We start from the raw sequence: 21,977 nt of genomic DNA, 5'->3' as shown, positions 1-21,977 counted from the left end.
TGGTTAAGTTCCCTTTGCATGATGCTGACCATCAGAAACACACACCTCCCTCATTCTGACTCTGCAGCTCCGTTGGAACCCGATGTTCAGAGGAACCATAGTACAGCAGAGCTCTGCACATCCCTGCAGGACACAGATTGTGCTCGGGGTGTCCTCTCACCCAAAGGTCATGTTTGCAATTTGCATGCACTGATGAAATGGCTCTGTCCCACCAGACAGCAACACCCTGCCACGAGCAGTTCTGACTTGCTTACATCTCTGGTTATTTGGAGTGGTTGGTGGAGGAATTTGGGCTCTCTCTTTAAAACAAACTCTTTTTGTCTTTTAGAAAAAGGAGAGAAATGCCTGAGATGGACCAATTCTGAACAACTGAGCCCCTCTGCTTCTGTTCAGGCTCTTTTCAGAGTGGGGTGATTTGGATGCAGGCCCATCCTGCATTCTATCCAATGCATAAACGGGGGCTCCCAGGAGTGGTGATGCTGAACATGCAGAACCCCTTAACCCACAGCCCAGGCAGCAGAATCCAAACCTCTAAAGCACTGCACCTCCTGCCCAGACAGGCCCTCATTACAGGGTCCTCCTGAGCAGGAGGAGAACAAAACCTTTGTGCTGAGAGAACTAAATTAAACCTTAAATTAAACCTTTTCATACAGCTTCTAAATGTTTGTTTTGTTGGTTTTTTTTTTTTGTTGGTTTTTTTTTTTGCTGTTCACACCTTTGCTTTGAACTCACGGGTCTGCCTCAGGAACTTCGTAAATCCCTTTAAACCCAGCTCTTCCAATGCAACTGCTGGGAACTGGGGCGGGAGGGGCAGATGTTGAAGAGCTCTGTTTGCTCCCTGGCAGCCGGTGAGCCCTGCTGGCTGTGAGCCCCCCCAGCCGTGCTGTCTGGAGCCAATCTGAGAAGAAAAGTCAGAATTCCGTTCCGTTTTGCATTTCTCCATTCTTCCCGACTTTGTCGTTGAGCAGCGGAGCGACAGAAAAGGAGTAAGAGCTCATCCAGGGCTGGGGAAGCTGTGCTTGGCCTCGTTGGCTGTTGGAGCTGGTTAATGTTTTTGCAGCGGGGCCGGAGGACGGCGGTGCGGAAGAGGAGGAGGAGGAGGAGGAGGAGGAGGAGAGCATCAGAGGAAGGCAGACGTCCCACGGCCATCGCGAGCGTTGCTGGTGAGTGGATCCTGGATCTTCTGTGGGGATTCCTGGTGGGATTTCCCAGCTTTGAGTGGTGGCAGTGAGTGGGGTCCCATAGGGGGGGAGCTCTGCAGCAGAACCCAACCCTGCTGCTGCACCGCAGCCCGCTGCAAACTGCTCCAAAGCCGTGTGTGCCCAAAGCACGTCCCCAGTTTGTGGTATAGGGCTGGAGGGCTTGATCTGCCCCCCATCCCCCCCAGCAGCCGTTGCTCTGTTTTCTTTTGATAAGGAGCAAACCTTGCGCCTTTGTCGTGGCTTTTGAACGCATGGAAAAAAGAAAAAAAAAAAGCACACAGAGAGAAGGGGTGGTTTCTGTGGGCTGGCAGTGAGCCCAGGAGCCGCCTTGTGTATTTTCAGGTCCCTTTTGTAAGCTGGGCCCCTCTGAAGGGTGTTTGGAAACTGCTGTTTGGATACAGTTCCCTGGTGGATGGGGGTCTGAGCTCATGCTGTCCCCCTGTTGGACTCCACTCGCTGCCACCATGCTGCTCTGGGTGCTGCTCAACCCATTGCCCAACATGCACGTGCTGTCACCAATACAACCACTGTCCCAGTAGTGACCAGCTGGCACCCCTGCTCACAATCTAGGATCTCTGCAGGTTGACATGTCCTACATAAGCTGTGCCCTGCGGGTGGCTGCCCCCCGTCGCCTGGCAGCCCCCTGGAGAAGCCCCCGACCCTACAGCAGCACAACAGGACCCACAACCGAGAAGAGCGTTCCTTACCAGAAGACACTGAAAGAAGAAAGCAATGGGAGCACGGGGCCCAGCCGACCACCCCCAGCCTCAGCCGAGGTGGTGGTGGTCGGGGGGGGCAGCCTGGGCTGTCAGACCACCTATCACCTGGCCAAACTGGGCATCACCAACGTCGTCCTGCTGGAGAGGGACCGCCTGACAGCGGGCACCACCTGGCACACGGCTGGTGAGCTGCAGGGATGGGAGCCTGTTGTTGCTGTTCGTGACCTCACGTTGCAGCAGGGGAGGTTCAGGTTGGATACTGGGGAGCGTTTTATTCTCCAAAAGAAAGGTGCTGTGCTGTCACAGCTGCACGGAGAGTGCCGGAGTCACCATCCCTGGGGTCTTCCATAAGTGTGGGGATGTGGCACTGAGGGACGTGTCAGTGGGTATGGTGGGATGAGCTTGGGGATCTGAGACGGCATTTCCAACTGTAAGGATGCTGTGATTGCTATTATTAACGCTATTGCTATTATTGTTAATTTTCTTTGGCAGGGAGGGGGGAAACTACAAGAGTTTAACTCGGCCATCATTTTCGGGTGCTGTGTCTTTCAGGGGTAGTTCTCCACAGAGCCCCAACCCCCCTTTTCCTGTTCATTTAACACCCAATCAGCAAAAAATCCATGATCTGTCGCTCTCATAAGTAGCCACGAGATGGAGCAAGAGCCCCAGCGGGGTGACACTGCCGCAAGCGGGACGGGGAGGGAAGCACGGAGCGACCGGAGCTCCCACCTCGGTCCCTCTAGGCTCCGTCCCACGCTGTCCTCCATAGGTTTGCTGTGGCAGCTTCGTCCCAGCGACGTGGAGGTGGAGCTGCTGGCGCACACGAGGGATGTGGTGAGCCGCGATCTGCCGGCCGAGACGGGGCTGCACACGGGCTGGGTGCAGAACGGGGGGCTCTTCATCGCCTCCAACAAGCAGCGCCTCGATGAGTACAAGCGGCTCATGTCGGTAGGATCAGCCCTCAGCATCCCCCTGGGACATAGCGTTGGTCTGTTGGGGTTCGTTGGGTTGGCATCAGGCAAGATGAAGCGCAAAGATGATCCTTTTTTGCCCTTTCAGATGTCGTTCTCCCAGTTTCAGAGCAGCTTGTGTGCAGCCTCATCCCATATTCCCATGCAGATCATCACACCCACCTCCAGATGGAGGGTTTGCCTTAGAGCAACGTCATCCCTGGGCCATGTGGGGGACTGGGGAGCAAAACTTTGTCCTTGGGTTTCCTCCAGCATGGGATGAGTTCATGCTCATGGTTTTCTTGTCTGCTGGCAGCTGGGGAAGGTGTACGGCATAGAGTCACACGTCCTGACCCCGGCACAGACCAAGGAGCTGTACCCACTGATGAATGTGGACGACCTGTATGGCACTCTGTATGTCCCCAAGGATGGCACCATGGATCCTGCTGGCACCTGCTCCACCCTTGCCAGAGCAGCAACAGCCAGAGGTGCTACGGTAATGCCTAATTACTAATTAATGCCTCTTGGCCCTCCACCTTCCCCAGTTCTGTCTCCAGTAGTTAGATCTTTGCCCTGAAGGATTGTCGTCCTATTGGGCTTTGGTGACTCTTCGGGTCACGGTGATAAAGGAGGGAGGAACTGGGAAAGTATAGGATGAAGAAAAGACCATTAGGAGCAAGATGAGAGCCCAAGGCAGGTTCCTTGGGTTTAAGGCACACTAACACACCCCTCTCCTCAAAGCAGGAATTACCAGTGTGTGGCTTAGCTCATGTGCAAGGCATGGACATAACAAATGTCCTCTGCAGCTGTGGGTACACAGAGGTGTGGTTTGAGCCTGGAATGGAGAGGAGTGTTACTGTCAGCAGTAAGAGGAGTCACTATTCCAAAAGAAAGATGGCCAGAACCCTGCTGAGCTCCACCTTTCCCAGTGCCAGGGGTGATCCCAGCTCTGACTCTGCCTCTTTTTCTCCACCTTCAGATCATAGAGAACTGCCCCGTCACCGGCATCCAGGTCAGAACGGATGACTTTGGGGTGAAGAGGGTGCATGCAGTGGAGACAGCCCATGGGACCATCCAGACTCCCTGTGTAGTCAACTGTGCAGGTACGGATGGCACAGCTCAGCTTCGCACAGCATGTGCCAGGGATGCACCAAGCCCATGTCCCCCAGCTGATGTGTTCTGTGTGCCCCAGCTGATGTGCTCTGTGTCCCCACAGGGGTGTGGGCGCGTGCCCTGGGCCGGATGGCAGGTGTGCACGTGCCACTGGTGGCAATGCATCACGCCTACGTGGTGACCGAACGCATTGAGGGTATCCAGGTGGGTCCTGCACCACTCCTCTGTGTGCTCCAGTGATGGTCAGAAACAGAACCACCCCTCCTTGCCCCACAGGACCTCCAGGACCCCCTCCCTTGCTGCAGGACCAGGTTCTGCGTTCACCCCCCTGGTAGCACAGACAGCTGCCTGCCTTATTAGAACCATGTTTAGTATTTAATGATGTTACGACTAGCAGGATCATTTTTTATTTATTTATTTGTTCTCAGTGGAATTACTGTAGGGTCTCTGACGTGCTTGGTGTCTGAAAGCAGCGCTCATAAAGATGCCAAACACCTTCTGAACGAGCAGAGCTGCTGTAGCTCTCCAGGCACTTCTGCACCACCCTGAGAAATCTGTTCCGCCTTCTGGCTATTGAGAACGGCTCAGGAGCTGAAGCAAACTTCATTCACTTAGGTGCCAGGGCTTGCAGAGTAACACTTGAATTAGTTTCCACCCCGCTGATACAATCTGATTTGGAGCTTTCAGTCCTCAATGCCTCATATTCAGAAGTGCTGGTGTCTGTTCACCTTTCCATCCCAGCAACTCTGCTGGGCTGTGCAAACACAGCAAGGGAGAGGCTCAGAGCAGAGGCTGCAGCTTGCGAGCCCCAGTGCATCCTGCTCCATCCACTTCATTTGTCAACACGAAATGCAGGAGGCCCTACAACAATACCTTGGCTCTGTCTAAACGTTCACCTATTCATCATTCACAGGCACAAATCCCTCGTTTGCTGCATGCTGCTGTGCTTTTATTTTCACCCGTGTAGGTGGGTGGCAAAGCCAAGCTCAGAGCAGGATCTGGGATCAGACCGCAGCCATTGAGCCACTTGGAATCAAGCACCCAAATTTTGGGGCTCCCTGAGCTCCCTCTCCCCCATTAGGTTGGGAGTGCAGAGGGTGGTGCAGCCCAGCTGCGGTCCAGCTGCACGCTCAACCTGCTCAGATGTCTCCATGGGGATGGGCTCGTGGGCACATGGGGCTGTTGGGGCTGCTGCAGCTCTCAGCCCTGGCTCACTCCTGCACCTCCCTTCCTGCAGAACATGCCGAATGTTCGGGATCACGATGCCTCGGTGTATCTCCGTCTCCAAGGCGATGCCCTTTCCGTGGGTGGCTATGAGTCAAACCCCATCTTCTGGGAGGAGGTGAGCGGTGCTGGGAGGCTCTTGAGGGAACGAGGCGGGTTTGCAGGGGACCCACATCGGTGGGGTTGGGTGCAGCAGTGAGCTCCTCGTGGCCCTGCTCTGCCCAGCCTGACCATGGGCTGATTTTGGGAGCTCAGGAGAGCATTGCCCCCGTTGGTTTGCAGGTGATGAGGAAACCAAGCAGTGCTCAAGGCTAACCTTGCTGTTCTGCTGGGTCCCTGTATCTTAATTCGGGCTCTGCCCCAGCCCTTACACTGCATTTTTCAATGCCTCTGTCCCAAGGAGGAGGGACTGCCCTCATCAGATGATGTCCATCCCCTGACACATCTGTAATTTACAACAGAACATGCAGGGGCTTTGGGTTTGGTGCTGGCTTTGCATCTCTGTACTGAGCTGTTCATAAAAACCCAGAGACTGGGATCTGCAAAGCAGCTCTATTTTCTGGGGCCACAGAGGTTGGTAGGGCTGAGAAGCTCTTACCCATCAGCTGTGCTCTAATTTGTGTCCTGATTCCTGTTTCCCACCTTCAGGTGTCAGAGAAATTTGCCTTCAGCCTCTTTGACTTGGACTGGGATGTTTTTATGCAGCACATCCAGGGTGCCATCAACAGAGTGCCGGTGCTGGAAAGGACGGGCATCAAATCCACTGTCTGTGGGCCAGGTAATGCAGTGCCTGGGAGCAGCACCCTGCTGCCTTCAGGTTGTGGGTCCTAGCAGATAAGGAGGTGAAGAGAAGAGGGCAGTTTTGTGGGATGAGCTGGAGATGCAGGAGCTGACACAGCTCTGCAGATCCTTGCATGCTGTCACTGCCCTACGCTCTTATTCCTGATCCAGCCCATGCACTTACATCCCGTTTGTCTCTTCCTTGCACTATGCTGTGGGACACTGGGGTTTGTGGGAGCACTGATCAGAGCCTGTGCTGGTGGGTGTACATTCTGGTGGGGACAAGAAGGGCTGCCCAATCCCTGAAAGACAGAGAGGAACCATCCATGCTGGGGCTGCAGTGGTGTCACTTTCCTGGAGGTGGCATACCAGGCTGAGCCCTGCCTTATGGTGCAGAGCTTGGGGACAAACAAAGGTCCCAGCTGGTGCTGGGGCTGCTGACCTGAGAATGGAGCATTTTCTCAAATAGCGACTGCTGATTTCCTGAGATTTATACCATTATTGTGGAGTTTTATTTATACTATTATTGTGGACTGTAGATTTTCAGGCATCAGGCCTGAAAACATTTGGTTTGCTTCCAGTGTTTTGCAGCCCATGCAGGTAGGGGTGATGGCACCATCGAGTTGAGCCATAAGCATTTGGCCTTGAAACCCTCCACATGCCAAAAAAACAAATCCTTTTTGCTGAAGCACTTAAAGGGAAACCCTGGAGAGGCCTGGGAAGGAACTGGGCTGTACACAAAGGGAAAGCAGGACACATCTCTGGCCCTGCAGCATGCATAATGCAGAGGCTGCGCCCTGGCTTTGATTGAATTGCGGTGTGGTTGGAGCTGGGGGCCTCCAGCAGACAGCTGACAGCTTATAGATAGATGTCAAGTGTTTGTAATGCAGTGGGGTAATTTGCAAAGGGTCAGCACTCCTCCTTTTCTTGATTCAAAGGTGCTGCTGGTCTGCTTGCCACAGAGGAATCAGGCAGGGCTGGAGCAAATAGCAAACACTTGTTCTTTCTGCTGTGCTGTAAATATTTCACCACCAGAACAGAAAGCTGCCCCTCAGTGAGGGAGTTCCTGCAGTGATTATGGGAGCAAAGTTTGGGTGCAATGCAGACCCAGCTCACATTTTGCACGGTTGCACAAAGTGCCCTAATGCAGGGAGGATGGCACACCTCCAGCAAGGGTGTTCTGCACTGCCCTTCACGTGTGGGAGGTGCACCAGGGATGTGGCTGATGGTTGTGTTGGGAACAAGAGCTTTGGGCAGCAGCAATGGCTTCACCGAGTAGCTTAAATTCCTGGCACTTCTCAGCAGGAATCAATAGCAGTGAAAGAGAAACAGAAAGAGGAATGAAGCCACCAATGGCAGGAGCAGGATGAGGTCAGAGCAGGATCTCCACGGGACAGATCCTGGCTGATGCATCTCTCTGTGTCCTTCAGAGTCGTTCACAGCTGATCACAAACCTCTCATGGGGGAGGCTCCAGAAGTCCGAGGTTTCTTCCTCGGCTGCGGCTTCAACAGCGCAGGTAAGAGAGCGCAGGAAACCCCACTGCGTGCATCCCAGTGTGAACATCACAGCCCGGCAGCGATGGTGCTTGGCCTCATTGGTGTCCTCACCTCTTCCCCAGGGATGATGTTGGGAGGAGGCTGCGGGAAGGAGCTGGCCCATTGGATCATCCACGGCCGGCCGGAGAAGGATATGTACGGCTACGACATCAGGCAAGGCTGTGCTGGCACCCAATGAGGAAGCATGGGGGTGGGTGTCAAAATCGGGTGTCTAGGCAGTGTCTGTGCCACAGCCCCTGTCCCCTGAGAAGCTGGAATCAATTAGGCCCATGGCTGTAATGAATTTACACGTGGGATTTATCTCATTTGCCTCATTCTGCTTCTACGCAAACTGCGTCCATCGGATTCGAGGAGATTGCAGTGTTGAGGAAGGACGGGGTAATTATGTTTGGGTTGTGTTGTTGTTCAATTAGTGCTGTGCCTAATCTTCTAAGTTAATAATCGGGGGTGATGATTGCAACTGGAGAAAGATTAGTGCTCCCTCTCTGCAGCGCTGCATGGGCCGGGAGATTTGGGCTGCGCAGATGTTGGCTCTGTAATTGCTTTTGACTTGTTCAATCGTGTCTGATTGGGTTTGGGCTTTCTTGCAGGGCTGCTTGTGACAGCAACAAGCTTGTCAGGGATAGATCTGTGAAAATCACATTGCTTTGATGGGAACGGTGGTAAACAGACCATGGAGCCAGCATGGGATCTGCTGCTAACACATAGAATCACAGAATGGTTTGAGTTGGAAGGGACCCTGAAAGGCCATCTGGTCCCAATCCCTGCAGTGATTAAGGACACCCACAGCTCCACAGGGTGCTCAGAGCCCCTCCAGCCTGACCCTGGCTGTCTGCAGGGACGGGGCATCCACCAGCTCTCTGGGCAACCTGTGCCAATGCCTCATCACCCCTATTTTAAAACACTTTTTGCTCATATCCAACCTACGCTGGTTTGCAAAGCAGGCAGCAACCCCATGGCCCCCATGGCCCCACCACAGCAATGGTGCTTTGCCAGCTGCTGTGCCACTGGGCATCATGGCCGTGCACAGCCCTGGCTCCTTGGGGTGCTCCATCCTTCTGGTGCTCTGCCTTTCCTGCGATTGTCAAGCTGATAGCAGTCCTGTTTTGTTGTTTATTTATTTTCTTTATTATGATTACTGAGCTCCTCTTTAAATAACTCCCGTTCCCTCACATTTAAATATTTATCCTCTCAAATCACTCGCTTGTAAATATTTCATCTGGCAGCTGTTGCTCCTCTCCCTGCTGTCAAAATGCAGCGTGGTGGTGGTGGCAGGGCTGGGGACATCCCCTGCCATGTGTCCCTACCATGTGTCCCCTGCCACCTGTCACATGTGGGCAGAGTGGGGAAGAAAGCCAAAAATACCATTCTGAAAGGTCCTGTATGTTAAATTTTGCCTTGCCTTCTGCGTGCTGCTCTACAGAACTGGGGGCTCTGGGCAATGGGGACACGAGAGATGCCACCAGCCAAGAGGTGACAGTCCAGGAATCACTTGGCTATGACACAGGATATGGCAACAACACCCCGAACCTGTGCTGAACTGGCACATTCCTTCAAGGAGATCTTTCTATTTGAAAGAGGAAAGCATGTCAAACAAATTTAAAATGCTTTGGGTTTTATTTATATTTCAGTCTAGGGAGAATTGGATGAAAAATGTGAGGAATGCTTGTGGCTCTCTTCCTCTTCTTGCATTTCAGGCTGGGTTGTGCAAGAAGAGCTCTGAGGTTTGCCCAGTCAGGGCAGAATTAACCTCAGTTTCTCTCGTTTCTTGTTTTTCCCCAGTGGGGTTGTATCCTGCTCTGGTAAATCTGACAGGGCCTAGGGATGGCAGAGCCATGGGGACGAGCATTTTGATGGGCAAGAGATGTGATTTGGGTTTCTCTGCTCTCCTCCCTACAAAAGGGAGTAGAAATCACGATTTTACACCACGGCAGCCGCCAGCACCTCTCACTGCCAGGCTGTGCCTGGGGGTCCTACGCTCACCATCCCTTTCTCTGCCCTCCAGGAGGTTCCACCATTCCCTCACCGACAACAACTGCTGGATCCGGGAGCGGAGCCACGAGTCCTACGCCAAAAACTACTCGGTTGTCTTCCCCCACGATGAGCCGCTGGCAGGGCGCAACATGAGGAAGGACCCTCTGCACGAGGTGGGCACCCCCGTGCGTCCCTGCTCCCATCCATCAGCGTGGCACTGCTCACCCCGCTGCGCAACGCAGGGATGCTGGGGTGGGCTGACCCCAAATGGAAGTTAGATGGTGGAGATGCCAAATATTCCCCTGTGACTCAACGTAGCGCAGGTCAACGGATGATGAAAAAGTTCAAAGCAAAGCTCAGAGCCCCCAAAAACACTCACAGAGCCCGGCAGGGAGCTGAGCCCTTTCCAATGACTGCAAATTCACACTGCAGCATCCCTCTTCCGACAGAGAGCAGTAAAACAGACATTCCTCTCCACCGGCCCCCGATGTTTGGTTGACAGCTCCGTTGTTTTCTGTCACCGAGAATGCAATTTATTTTTTAATAGTGTGTCTAATAAGCAATGCCCATTTGACTGACAGCCTGGTATTTATGCATGCAGCTCCAGTACATGTGCTGCATTTTATAAATAGGCACTGAATCATTGCTGAAATATTCTGCAAAATGTATTCTTTTCCGAATGGAGGTACCCAACAAAAATATCTTAATGGATCCCTAATTAATTGCTCATGGAGAGATTTTCCTGAGAGCGCAGAGCAGGAATGAGAAGGTTGCTGTGTGAATCTCTGATGATATTGGTGTAATTATGGAAATCGTTGGGGAGATTGGTGCTATCTGCATTCAGTGCAGTGCAAATTCAGTGCTGAAGCAGTGATCTGTGCAGTGCAGGTTTTGGTGCACATAGTGTTGTAAGGGGGACACAAACATCAGCCAGTCCATAGGGCAACGAGGAGTTCTGCTGGCTTAGAGGGCAACCCCAGGAGCTGATTTTGGCTGCTGATAGCTGATGCCAAGGGGTTGCGAGTTGGTTTTTGAGCGTACGTTGCAGGTGGCTGGAGGAGGGCTCAGAGAAAAGTGCTGCTTTTAACCTTATTGTTCCCATTTCTCTGGCTTTGTCTCAAGCAGGAGCTGCTCCAGCAGGGCTGTGTGTTCCAGGAGAGGCATGGCTGGGAGCGGCCAGGTTGGTTCAGCCCAGGAGGAGCAGCTCCGGTAAGCACAGTGCCGGGTGTGCAGGGCGTGCTGCCCTGAAAGCAGTGCATCTCCCCAGAACAGGTCCATGAAAACATCCCTTAATTCACTCTAACAATAAGCAGAAGGAGTTCTGTGTGCGTGTCTGCCTGTCCCTCTGCAACAGGCAGCCGTAATAGGGGGCACTGGTGTCCCTTCTGTACATTGGGAGCTGTGGGAAGAGGCACCCAGATGAGGACCTACCGGTTCAGCCATGTCCCACATCCCTCTGCCTCTCCCTGCATGGTGTGGAGCAGCCCTTTGGCTTCGGGGTTCTTCCTATTACCTCCCCCCCATCCTCACACTTCTCTCCCAGGTTCTGGATTATGACTATTATGGTGCTTACAGCCGGGAGCGGCACAGGGAATACACCTACAACCAGCTGCTGGCAGATGAATACACCTTCGACTTTCCACCACATCACAACACTGTGAGTGCGGGGTGGGGGCACATCTGGAGCTGGTGGGGGTGATGGAGGCCCCAGAGCACCTGCAGCACTCTGCCTTTGGATAGAGCTGGGGAGGCTCAGGGGGATGGAAACTCAAAGCTGGGGGAAACGTTCTCCGAAAATGAAGCGAAACGCATGGCTTGTGCTTGGAAAGCTCAGAAGAGGCCATGGGAGTTTTATGGCTGCTTTCCCAAAGGAAAGAAATGGAACCATCTTGGGGAAGCTTCATCTGCAGAGCATTGGCTCCCCAGCGAGCTCAGTGTCCCCAAACTGCAGTGCAGAGCAAGGGACCCAATGGAGATGGGGGAAGGAATGCCTGGTTTGATCAGATGAACCATTATTATTGATGGCTCTCACTGTGTTACTGACATAAGGAATGAGACAGGGCGTACACTGACTTGTCACACTTAACACTGACTTTTCATGTATATTTTGAAGCCCTCCAGTGAACTTTTAAGTCACCAGGTGTGTATCCTGGTGGTGCTTCTCATTACGTAAATGGTTTCAGCAGTGTGTTTGCTTTAATTTTAGATCAAGAAGGAATGCCTGACGTGCAGAAATGCCCTGGCTCTCTTCGACATGTCTTATTTTGGGAAGTTCTACCTGGTTGGCCCCGAAGCCACCAAAGCAGCCAACTGGCTGTTCAGTGCTGACGTGAGCAAAGCACCAGGTACTGCCAGCCCCTCTCATTGTGCGTGGAGCATCCTGAACCAGAGCGCACAGCGGGGACCCAAACCAGCTTTTGTTCCATGCATGTTACAACCCTAAGGGGAAAAAGCCTTGTTCCCATCTCTGGGTAGGGCACGGTGCACCCAGGTGCAATGGTAGTAATCGGTTTGTTTAAGAATTGGGATAAGTGTTGATGCTCCCCATTGCTGGGCAGGGCAGGTGGGCAGCGTGTCTCTCCCACAGGCAGCACTGTGTACACCTGCATGCTGAACAAACGTGGAGGGGTGGAAAGTGACCTGACCGTCAGCAGGATCAGCCCTGGTGACCCCAGCTCCCCGCTGGCCCCCGCCTTCCAAGGTAAAACCCTGGGAGTGGGGCAATGGGGTTTGTGCCTCCAGCCTGAGCCAGGCATGCGGCTGCATCCTTGGGATGCTCCTGGCAGTGGGATGGGAAGCCACAGTGATGGGCTCAGCACAGGGCTCTCTGTCCTTGCTGTGCTCAGGACCATGCGTGGCCGCGGGCACAGCGCTGATTGCATTTACCTAATGGCAGCCACCTGTTTTTTTCCACTTCCACCCCTCGCTGTCTATAACCCAATTATCCCCTTTGTGCCGGGGGCTTGTGCTGCTCGTCGGTGTTATTGGGTTTCTTCAGGCCAGGATGGTGCTCTGACCTCTCCCAGAGCCCTTATCAGCTGCCATAAAGGCGAACTGAAAGGAAGCAGAGCAGCCAACCCTGAGGGCAGGAATGGCATTAGGGAGCAGCAGGGGAGGAGGGCACCAAATTGGGCTGCAGCACCACTGGCAGCACTGTGCTGTGCTGTGCTGTGGCACTCTGGCATCCCACACCCCTTTATCCCCAGTGCTCAGGGGCAGTGTGGTGATGGGGAGTGGTTGGCAGAACTGCAGGGTTTGACAGGTGATGGAGAAGCTGAATAGGAGCGAGTCTATTCTTCCAATTACAGTAGGTGGCTGCACTTATTATCGTTATGACAGAATATCAGAGAGTAATTTTGTAGTGGCAGGAAAGGAAGAGGAAAGATCGATCGCGCAATAATCAGCTCCCAAACCACATCCTTGGGAATTTTTCACCCAGGATTATCAACAAGATGAAATTCCTCCTCATACTCACACGCACAACTCCTTGCCTACCCCTCCCTAACCCTGAGCCCCAGTGAAGTTACATTACAGGACTGCAATGGGGTTGGATTCCCAGCACAAAGGAGGCTCCCATCTCCCACATGCAGAGGTTCAGCCCAGCTCCGATGCACCATTCCCTTCTTCCTCCACACCACGACATTGATTCTTTCTTAGACAAAACATGAAGATTTTTTGCTGTTCTCCTCAAGAACAGAGAGTTTTCTCTTTCCATGATGTTTTCTCCCACGTATCTCCAGGGCTTGGGCAACTGGCAAAAGCTCCATCAGCAGGGCTGGTGTGGGCAGTGTCTCTGAACTCCCCCCTGTGACTGGGGAAGCTGCATGCAAAGGAAAGCAAATGCAGTGAATCGTGAGGCTGCTGTGGTCCTTTGGAGGCCAAGAGCACTTGCATTATGCTACCTTTGACTTCAGCCCTTAAAACTCCTTGCTTAAGAGTGGAGCAGCACCTACCAGGGTTGCTCAAAGTGCTCCGTTTTTCATGGCCCCACATCCTGACTTACACTGAGCAGAGCATCACCCCCAGCCCAGTGCCATTGATCTTAAAGCACTGTTGGGGTTGGGGGATGTCATTTTCCAGGAGATGGTTACTACCTGGCCATCGGTGGGGCCGTGGCTCAGCACAACTGGTCACACATCACCACAGTGCTTCAGGACATGAAGCTGCAGTGCAAACTCATCGACTGCTCGGAGGAGCTGGGCATGATGAGCCTGCAGGGTCCACTGAGGTGAGTGGGCTGTGGCCTCTTTCCCTGAGCCCCATTCGTGGGATAAGATCCCCAACCCATCCCACCGTGCCCACTGACCTTGTCCCCAAGTGCCACATTTCCACAGTTCTTAAACACCTCCAGGGATGATGAATTCACCACTCCCTGGGCAGCCCATGCCAACACCTCACTGCTCTTTTGGAGAGGAAATCTTTGCTATATATCCAACCTGCTGAGAAAGCAGCTGATGCCCACCAGGAGGAGAGCAGTGAGCTCTCTGCTTTGCTGTTCCCCCACAGCCGCACTGTGCTGCAAGAGCTGCTGGACACCGACCTCAGCAATGAGGCCTTCCCCTTCTCCACCCATAGGCTTGTGAAAGCTGCAGGATGCACGGTAGGACAGCACTCGGGGTCCCAAGGGATGTCTTCTACTGCCTATGGGTTTGTTGAATGTCTTCACTGGGAAATGGTTTCCTCTGCAGAGTGCAGACAAGTTTTGGGTTTGTTTTTTGTTGGAAAAAGCCAAAAACCACGATGGGAACTGGGCATGGTGGCTTGTGCATGGTGATGCTGGAGGGAGCTGAGGGCCCTCAGGCAGATGAGGGGTGAGCACTGGTGATAGAGAGATTTACGTGACACTCCAGATCCCTTCCTTTACCCTTAAAAAAAAAAAAAAGAGAGAGAGGTAGGGACAATTTAATATGAAATGTGTCACATCCTTCCTGGAAGGGCTGAGGAGCCTGAGGACTCAGTGCATTTGATCACAGAAGAAGCCTGACAACCTTAAGCTTTCTGTTTAAGCACGGATCATTTTGCATTTGCTGAGAGTTCAGTGCTCGTGTCTGCGGTTATGCAATGGGACATGGGGATGGCCACGTGCCAGGGGCTGAGCCTTGGGGGTGATGAGGGGAATCCAGCCCCACTGCCCACCCAGGGGGAGCTGATGTGTTTTCAGATACTGTTTTTTTTTCCCAAGATTGTCATTCAGCAAGAAAACAGCACGGCTGGGAAACTGAATCTCATTTTCTTGCTTACTTGCTTGATGACACACCCAGTCAATTCCAGCTAAGCTGGAAATGGTGGTTAAGAATACACTTTGAGTTCTAGGCAGAAATCAGCTGAAGTAGTGCAGTGATACGTGGGTCTCTACATAGCATCCATTGGTGTAACAGTGGCTGTAGCAGGAAACAATGCTTCCATTTGTTTATTGACGGTGTTGTAGGAAATAATGCAATTTTGGAACTCACTACAAATCTTCCTGAAAGTGGCTCAAGAAAATAACAGCAGGGATTCCTCCTCCTCCTTCTCCTCCTCCTCCTCCTCCTCCTCTTCCTTGTTCTCCACCTGCCTGGCTTGTGACCCCAAAAAGAGCCCCCTGCTCTCAAGGATGGGCTTTATTTGAAGTCATCCCCAGGGAAAGTGTTGCTTGCTTGGGGATTATGCCATGTTGTGTGCTGATGTAGCCTAAAACACCCTGAATGGGAGAGTTTGTGGCCACAAAGTGTCAAAACACTGTGCAAATGTTGGTATCAGGGAAAACCCTTCTGCGGGTTTATCTTGGTTTCCCACTGACAATTACCCCATACAAAATACTTCCATGCTGTGCTATGAGAATTGCCCCACTGGGGTTGGGTGTTGGTGGCCCTGGTGGGATGGGGCTTGATGCCACCCCAGGGGTGTGTATGGGGACAGTGACACTGTGGTCCTGGGTGCCTGGGGGTGCAGCCATAAACGTCGTGCCAGCTGCCATTGGAGCAGGGAATGGGACAGGAGTGAAATGGGATTAAGCCACACACGTGGACACTTTCCATTAGGAATTAAAGTGGCTTTAATTCGAATGCAGCCGGCTGCTGAAAGGCTTGCTGCTAAATCGAATAACGGCCATTTGGATGGGGAGGAAGAGCCTCGTCAGGGCACAGAGCACTTTAAGTAAGGCACCCCCAGAGAGGGGATGGTGGCACGGAGGACCCTAAGGCCAGCCCTGATTGCAGCTCACCACATATCACTGTTAGTACTGACAGGCTACAGTCCTCCCTTGTAAGAGCTGTGACAGCCTCGCAGCATCTTCTAATAATCCACTTATCCCTGTGAAAGGTGTAGCAATGTTCTCATCTGCTGGAGTGTCACTGGTTTATTTGCATTTTGCTTCAAGTTTGCAAAAAAAAATTTATAATAATAATAATAATAATCCTGTCCTACAAGGGAGAAAACTGCTCACAGAAACATTTTGGTGTCTTTTAAGTGCAAATGCCCTGATTTAAAGGAAGAACAGCTTTCCTACCCTCTCAGGGTGAGCTCAGAGGGGCTGAACGCAGCCCAGCAGCCCGAAGTGGGAGCTCTGAGGTTTTTGTGCATTAACACAGAGGTTGAACAGAATCAGCTGGTGAGAAAGGAGAGTTCCTGCAGAGTTAATGACTCTGGAAATTACCGATTGGTTTGTGAACGTGTATATATAGTGTCTCTCATTGTGTTAAACAGCAGCGAAAGGACCCTGTTTGAATTTCACTGCTGGGAGTGGGGTAACGTTCGGGTTTGAGCTTTCTAGAATAATCAAAATGCTTTTGAACTGTTGCTCAAAGACTCAGGAGTTGATGCTATTTCACAGCTCTGTTTGAAGCTGAACAGAAACCTCTGCTCCCTCTGGGCCTGCTCTGTGTTTTACGCACCTGTATGCAGCTCCTGTTCCTCTCCATGCAAGCCTAACACCCGGTGCCCCACATTTTCCAACCATACAGGTTTCCTACAACAAATGGCTCGGCCTTATTGTCAGGATGCCTGGTTTCCTGCAGCAGCAGCCTGGTTGGGGCTCTGTGCATTCAGTGTTGGATTAATTACACTGCTGGGAGCGATGCTACAGAGCGCTGCCTCTGCTGCGGGATCCTGAGCATCCTCGTGGGGTGGGCAGGGTGTGGGTGGGGATGCTGGGCTCAGCCCTGGGTGCCAGCAGGAAGCTGCTGGGGGTGGGATGCATCCCCAAAGTGCCACATAGAGAGCTCACAGCAGGACGGTCCCACTGGGATCTGGCTTCTCTACCCCACCAGCAATACAGCAGATTTCCGGGACTGAGGGATGCAGTGCCCATAGGGTGTAGTGGATCAGCAGAGGGAGACAAAGGCCCAGATGGTGTGGGAGCATTGCTGCTGACCGATGGTCGCTGCCACACTGCACATCCCTGCTCTGCCCTCAGGGATTTGGGGCTTTTGTGCTCTGCAGGTGCGTGCCATGAGGCTGTCCTTCGTCGGTGAGCTGGGCTGGGAGCTGCACGTGCCCCGGGAGAACTGTGTCAGGGTGTACCGGGCAGTGATGGAGGTGGGCGCCCGGCATGGCATCACCAATGCTGGCTACAGAGCCATCGACAGCCTCAGCATCGAGAAAGGTTTGAGCCTCTCCTTACGGCAGCACTTGTTGCTTTGCTTCTGACCTAATGTGCAGATGTGTTGTTCCCAGCATGGGGGTGGGTAAATGAGGATGGAGAGCACTGGAGCAACTTTCCCATCTGTGGGCTCTTCTTGAGGGTGTTTTGTCCAAGGCCGAGTGAAGCAAGGGATGCCCAACAGGCTGCTATCCCAGTCTCCAGCTTTTGCTCACCGAGGCAGGGAGATCCCTGTTTGTTCTCTGCAGGATACAGACATTGGCACGCAGACCTCCGCTCTGATGATACACCACTGGAAGCAGGCTTGGCATTCACCTGCAAGCTCAAGTCCAGCATTCCCTTCCTGGGACGGGAGGCCGTGGAAGCCCAGAAAGCTGCAGGCATCTTCCGCCGCCTCGTCTGCTTCACCACGGATGAGTAAGTGCAAAGCCCTGGGGCACTTCCATGCTCCTCTGCACCCAGTGCCAGTGTGATGAGACTCACAGAGCTCCCACCCAGCCCCATGCATGCACATGGGGCTCAGCTCCCACCTGCTCAGCTGCTTTCTGTGCTCTAATTCAGGCTCTAAATTAAGTCCCACCACACATTCCCTGCTAGATACTTAATGGGAGCTGGAAACAATGTGACAGGGAGTGGGTTGATCGTGTTGCAACCAGAGCAGCAGGAGGGCTTGTGAATCAAGCTGGAGAGGATTTGACTGCAAAACAGAGGGGGCTGTGAGGGCTGCAGCTCCCATGCCAGGGGGAGCCCCAGCACATGGGGCTGCCGCCTCCAACCCCCCTTCCTCTGCTTTGTGCCATTCCAACCTGGTTCTTTCCTGCCTTTACCCTACAGGAAGGTGCCGATGTTTGGCCTCGAGGCCATCTGGAGGGACGGCGAGGTGGTGGGCCACATCCGGCGGGCAGATTTTGGCTTTGCCATTGACAAAACCATCGCCTACGGTTACATCCGTGATCCTGCAGGGGGACCCGTGAGTATGGCACTGCCACGTCCCTCCCTGTGCCCAAGGGCTGGCAGGGATGCACAGCACCCGTTTTGGAAGCCATATGCACAAATATGTTGCTGGCAGCTGGGGTGTGAGACATTGCACCCTCGTGTCCCTCCCCCGTGCACAGTGGTGGTGGCACAGGACGAGATGGGGAACGATGCTGCAGCTCAGATGCTGCACTGTCCTCACTGGTGGCATCCAGACTGCCACACAGCATGGCCCTGCCACTGCTATCCACCCCCAGCACTTTCTCAGATGTTAATTGCAAGCAAGTATTTAATTGCGGTGGTAAATTAACTGACATTATGGGAGCAACTAGCCAATAGGGGCACGGCAGGTTCCTAATTAACCCTGGGAGACTCCTGGCTGGTAAATCAGGTGCCCTCGTTAAGCAGTGTGTTATAGACAGAGAGCTGTGGGCCTGTGTGGGGACAGAGGGCTTTGGGTGATGTCCCTTGGGACTGGCTCTCTTGTAGCACATATGCTTGTGCTTTAATCCTCTGGCTTGCCTTAATGTTTAATCCTGTGTTAGTGCAGTGCTCCTGAGTCAGGCAGTTCAGGGTTTGAGCTATCTCTGCAGCCTCCCGGGGCAACATCTCTCTATTTTGGGGCACAGAATAGGCTTCTCCTCAGGGCAGCTTTGTGCCATTTGGCACAGGGAGAGGGATGGGGATGTGTGCAGATCAGGGGGATGCAGGGCTCAGGACTGCTCATTTCCTTTGGGGAGCTGTGCAGGAACATTTCAGTGAGTATTTAAGGGGTTTCAGGCTGTCCCTGTCCCAAAACCAGGAGGTGGCTGCAGGCTTTGGGATGCTGCAGTGGAGTCTCCAATAGGTGACCCCATCCTGGGACCCCTATTATGACTATTTCCCCGTATATTTAGGTTTCTCCCTTCCCTGCCATCTCTCTCCCAGCCATCCCTGCCTGCCCCAGGCAGTGCGATGGAGGTGATGGGATGGAGGTGGCGCGGGGACAGCATCCTCCTGCCTGCAGCAAGGCACCAATGCGGCACAGCAGCACTGAGTGCACCCCGCCGGGCACATCGATGACAACTTTCCCCTCTCTTCCCTCGCTGTAGGAAATTCTCTGTGCCTATAGGGCCGACAGTAGGGCCGACAATGGGGCTGACAGCTGCAGACGCCGTAGGGAGCAGTTGTGCTTACAGGGGCTGTTTGCGGGGCCCCAGCCCTGCCAGCTCATTGTGCAGCCTCCTGCGGAACGCGGCGCTCATTAAGCAGATGTTAATGCACAGCCTTAATCTCTCTGCTCCCTGTGTTTAACTCCCGCTTGATTTACGCCGTGACGGGGTTTGCTGTGTGGGCAGGGATCTTTCCCTGCATTAAGGCATTTTGGGTGCTGGTACTGGTGAAGGGGGCATCTGCAGGGAGATGCTAGTGTGGTCCTCTCCTGCAAGCAGTGCCTGGCTGGGCATTAGTGGGGACTGACCCCGTTGGGTGTGCATCCCCCTGCTGCCCACCCAGAGTCTATTTGTGGGACCACCCGACTTGGATGCTGTTGAAAAACAAAAAAACAAAAATAATCCCCCAGAAAAAGAAATACTGGTTTCTTTAACTCCATGCTTTTAAAAATCTGCTTTCCTCCTCTCTGTGCATCCTCCTGGGATGGCAGAGCTGGGTTATCTGCAGAAATCACTGCTGTAGAGTTGCATGGGAGAGTCCCCTAAGCGTGGGGAGGGTTCAGAGATGGGGCTTGGGGGTGGGGGAGCTCTGCCTCCTGGTGCCTGGCTGTGCCTAACGGGGGGCTCTCTGCCTTGCAGGTCTCACTGGATTTTGTGAGGAGTGGCAGCTATGAGCTGGAGAGGATGGGAGTGCGTTACCCTGCCCAGGCACACACCAAGTCCCCGTTTGACCCGGACAACAAGAGAGTGAAGGGCATCTACTGAGAGCCTGCAATGGGGAGAAGAGAATGCTGCTGACCCCATTCCCTGCCTGGCAGTCTGACGTGAACTCACTGAATAAATTTGGGTCAGATTAGAAGAGAAGAAGAAGAAAAGATTCCAAAAAGTCCAAGAATTTTGTTCCTGGATTTTCTAAATGAAGCAATACCACTACAGCAATAATTCTTTCCCATGGGTTAATCAACCTGAAAACAGTGTTTTGCTTGACTGCAAATGAAATGGTTTCAATTTTTGACTTTGCTGGAAACCCTTTTCCCCCTAAACATAGTTTCACGCCGCTTGGAAATGAATGTTTTAAACTAAATGTTTGTCATTAATACAGCCATCACCTCCAAACCTGCCGTCCCACCGGGCTCTGTCCCCACTCTGATGGGTGTCACTGGGTTGGGGCTGTGCCCTGGGAGCCTGGTGGGTGGGGGGACATGGGTAAAGGGGTGGCCCCTCAGTAGTTATAGCCCTGCATATCCCTTGGGAAGGAGCAGGGGCAGGGGATGCTCTCCCTGCTGCAGGATTGAACCGTGATGTAATTGGTTTTATCCAAGACGGTTTTAAGCATGAGCTTCTATTGGCTTCATTGGTAACTGTCACCTAAATCCCTTTAAAAACCGAGCCCAGGGTGCCCAACCATTCCGTGCTCACTTCAGTTTTGTTTGCTTTGCTGAAGGGCTGTCTCTGTGCAGGAGACGGGGAGGGCTGATCTTCCTCGGGCCCAATCACTGACCTTTTCCATTTCCAGCAGCACAAGAGCAAAGGCAAGTTTTGAGCTGTGCATCCAGAGAGCAATTGGTGCCCCAGGGAGCGTGCCACTGGCTTGCACTCTGCTTTTGAAATGAGGAAAACATGACGGTGCCACACAGCACCTCAATACTGAGCTGGGGGAAAGATTTCCATCTTCTGTCCCTGTAGAAGACTGGAAAATCCCAAAGGCGACTGCAGCTTGGATCTGGCTCACTCTCATACATACTGCGTGTGTGTGTGGGTCTGTGTGTACATCCTCTGAATCTGGAGGAGCTCCACATGTGTTGGCCCACACAGAGTGTCCCCACTGGGCACTGTGTGCTCAGCTCGCTGTTCAGGGTTGCTGGCAGCAGGGCTGCCCTGCGGTCCCCATGCTGGCACCATCCCAAAGGTCACCATGGAGGGGGTGATCCATTGCAGGTGCTGAGCTGCCAGCCCCAGCTCCCAGCCCTTCCCTGGTAGCCACCAGCACCTCTGCCCCATGCAGGTAACCTATGGAAACCACCCTCCTCTTCCCCATAATCAGAGGGAGCAAAAGGACAGGTCCGTGGTCCCTTTGCTCACCCCATCACCGAGCTGTTTTAATTACAAATGAGCACAGGCAGCGAGGGACTCCACCCCATCCTTCACAGCACAGCAAGGGTCTGATCTCTGCTGAAGCTTTTACCTGCCTGAAGAAATAATCACACTCCACGCTTTTCATTTTATTCCCTCTGACTAGCTCTGCTTGCTTTACATTCTCTTCGGAGCCACTTCCAATCCCTTCGCCTCGTGCAACAAGCGCCATGGGCAAGGGTTTGAGCTCCAGAATGCTTTGGTTTTGCTGCAAACATTAACAAACGAAATCCAGGTGGATTTGTCTGTGAATAGGATGTGATAGCAATCCCTGAGGGGCCGCACTCCTGTCCATTTGTCCTAATAAATGTGTGTTCACGTCGGCTACTCGGGGATGCCAGGATTAGCCGTGTGTCTGCTGAGATAATGCAGCACTGTCTTCCCTACCAAAGCTCAGTCTTCATCCTGAAAGGATGTGTAGGGGTTGCATGTATGGAGAGCATGCCCCAAATCAAGGGAGGCAGAGCCTGGTGTGTGCACATGGAGCCTCTGGGTTGGACAGAGGCCCCCAGCTGGGATGGACGCCCTGGGTCCTTTCCCTGGTTCAATCAAAAAGCAATTATTTTTTTTTCAGTTTTTCATTTCAATATTTAATGGAGTCATTCTTCCTTCCAAGAGGT

The 21,977-nt window shown here is 53.0% G+C and overlaps 1 protein-coding gene across 2 annotated transcripts; it reads left to right on the top strand.

Annotated features, from left to right (window-relative positions):
• Positions 1–801: 801 nt before the first annotated feature.
• Positions 802–20,308, top strand: SARDH (sarcosine dehydrogenase). Of its 2 annotated transcripts, none has more exons than XM_042830813.1 (22): positions 802–986; positions 1,061–1,163; positions 1,773–2,105; positions 2,691–2,869; positions 3,188–3,367; positions 3,851–3,974; positions 4,088–4,188; positions 5,222–5,326; positions 5,857–5,986; positions 7,419–7,505; positions 7,608–7,698; positions 9,551–9,692; positions 10,645–10,728; positions 11,063–11,176; positions 11,726–11,864; positions 12,107–12,220; positions 13,600–13,747; positions 14,026–14,119; positions 16,939–17,101; positions 17,347–17,515; positions 17,933–18,068; positions 19,864–20,308. In XM_042830813.1, exons 3-22 carry the CDS (start codon positions 1,790–1,792, stop codon positions 19,987–19,989), a joined length of 2,742 nt encoding a protein of 913 aa, XP_042686747.1. In that variant the 5' UTR covers positions 802–986; positions 1,061–1,163; positions 1,773–1,789; the 3' UTR covers positions 19,990–20,308. The 2 variants fall into 2 exon arrangements, with proteins under 2 accessions (XP_042686747.1, XP_042686746.1); XM_042830812.1 differs by having other exon boundaries at positions 803–986; positions 1,784–2,105.
• The last annotated feature ends 1,669 nt before the right edge of the window (positions 20,309–21,977 follow it).

The sequence above is a fragment of the Centrocercus urophasianus genome, unplaced genomic scaffold, assembly GCF_019232065.1.
Source record: "Centrocercus urophasianus isolate 14NV4802_14NV808 unplaced genomic scaffold, USGS_Curo_1.0 seq_34, whole genome shotgun sequence".
NCBI classification, from domain to species: Eukaryota; Metazoa; Chordata; class Aves; order Galliformes; family Phasianidae; genus Centrocercus; species Centrocercus urophasianus.
The sequence above is the reverse complement of the archived record's forward strand: the minus strand, read 5'-3'. Positions and strand labels throughout refer to the sequence as shown.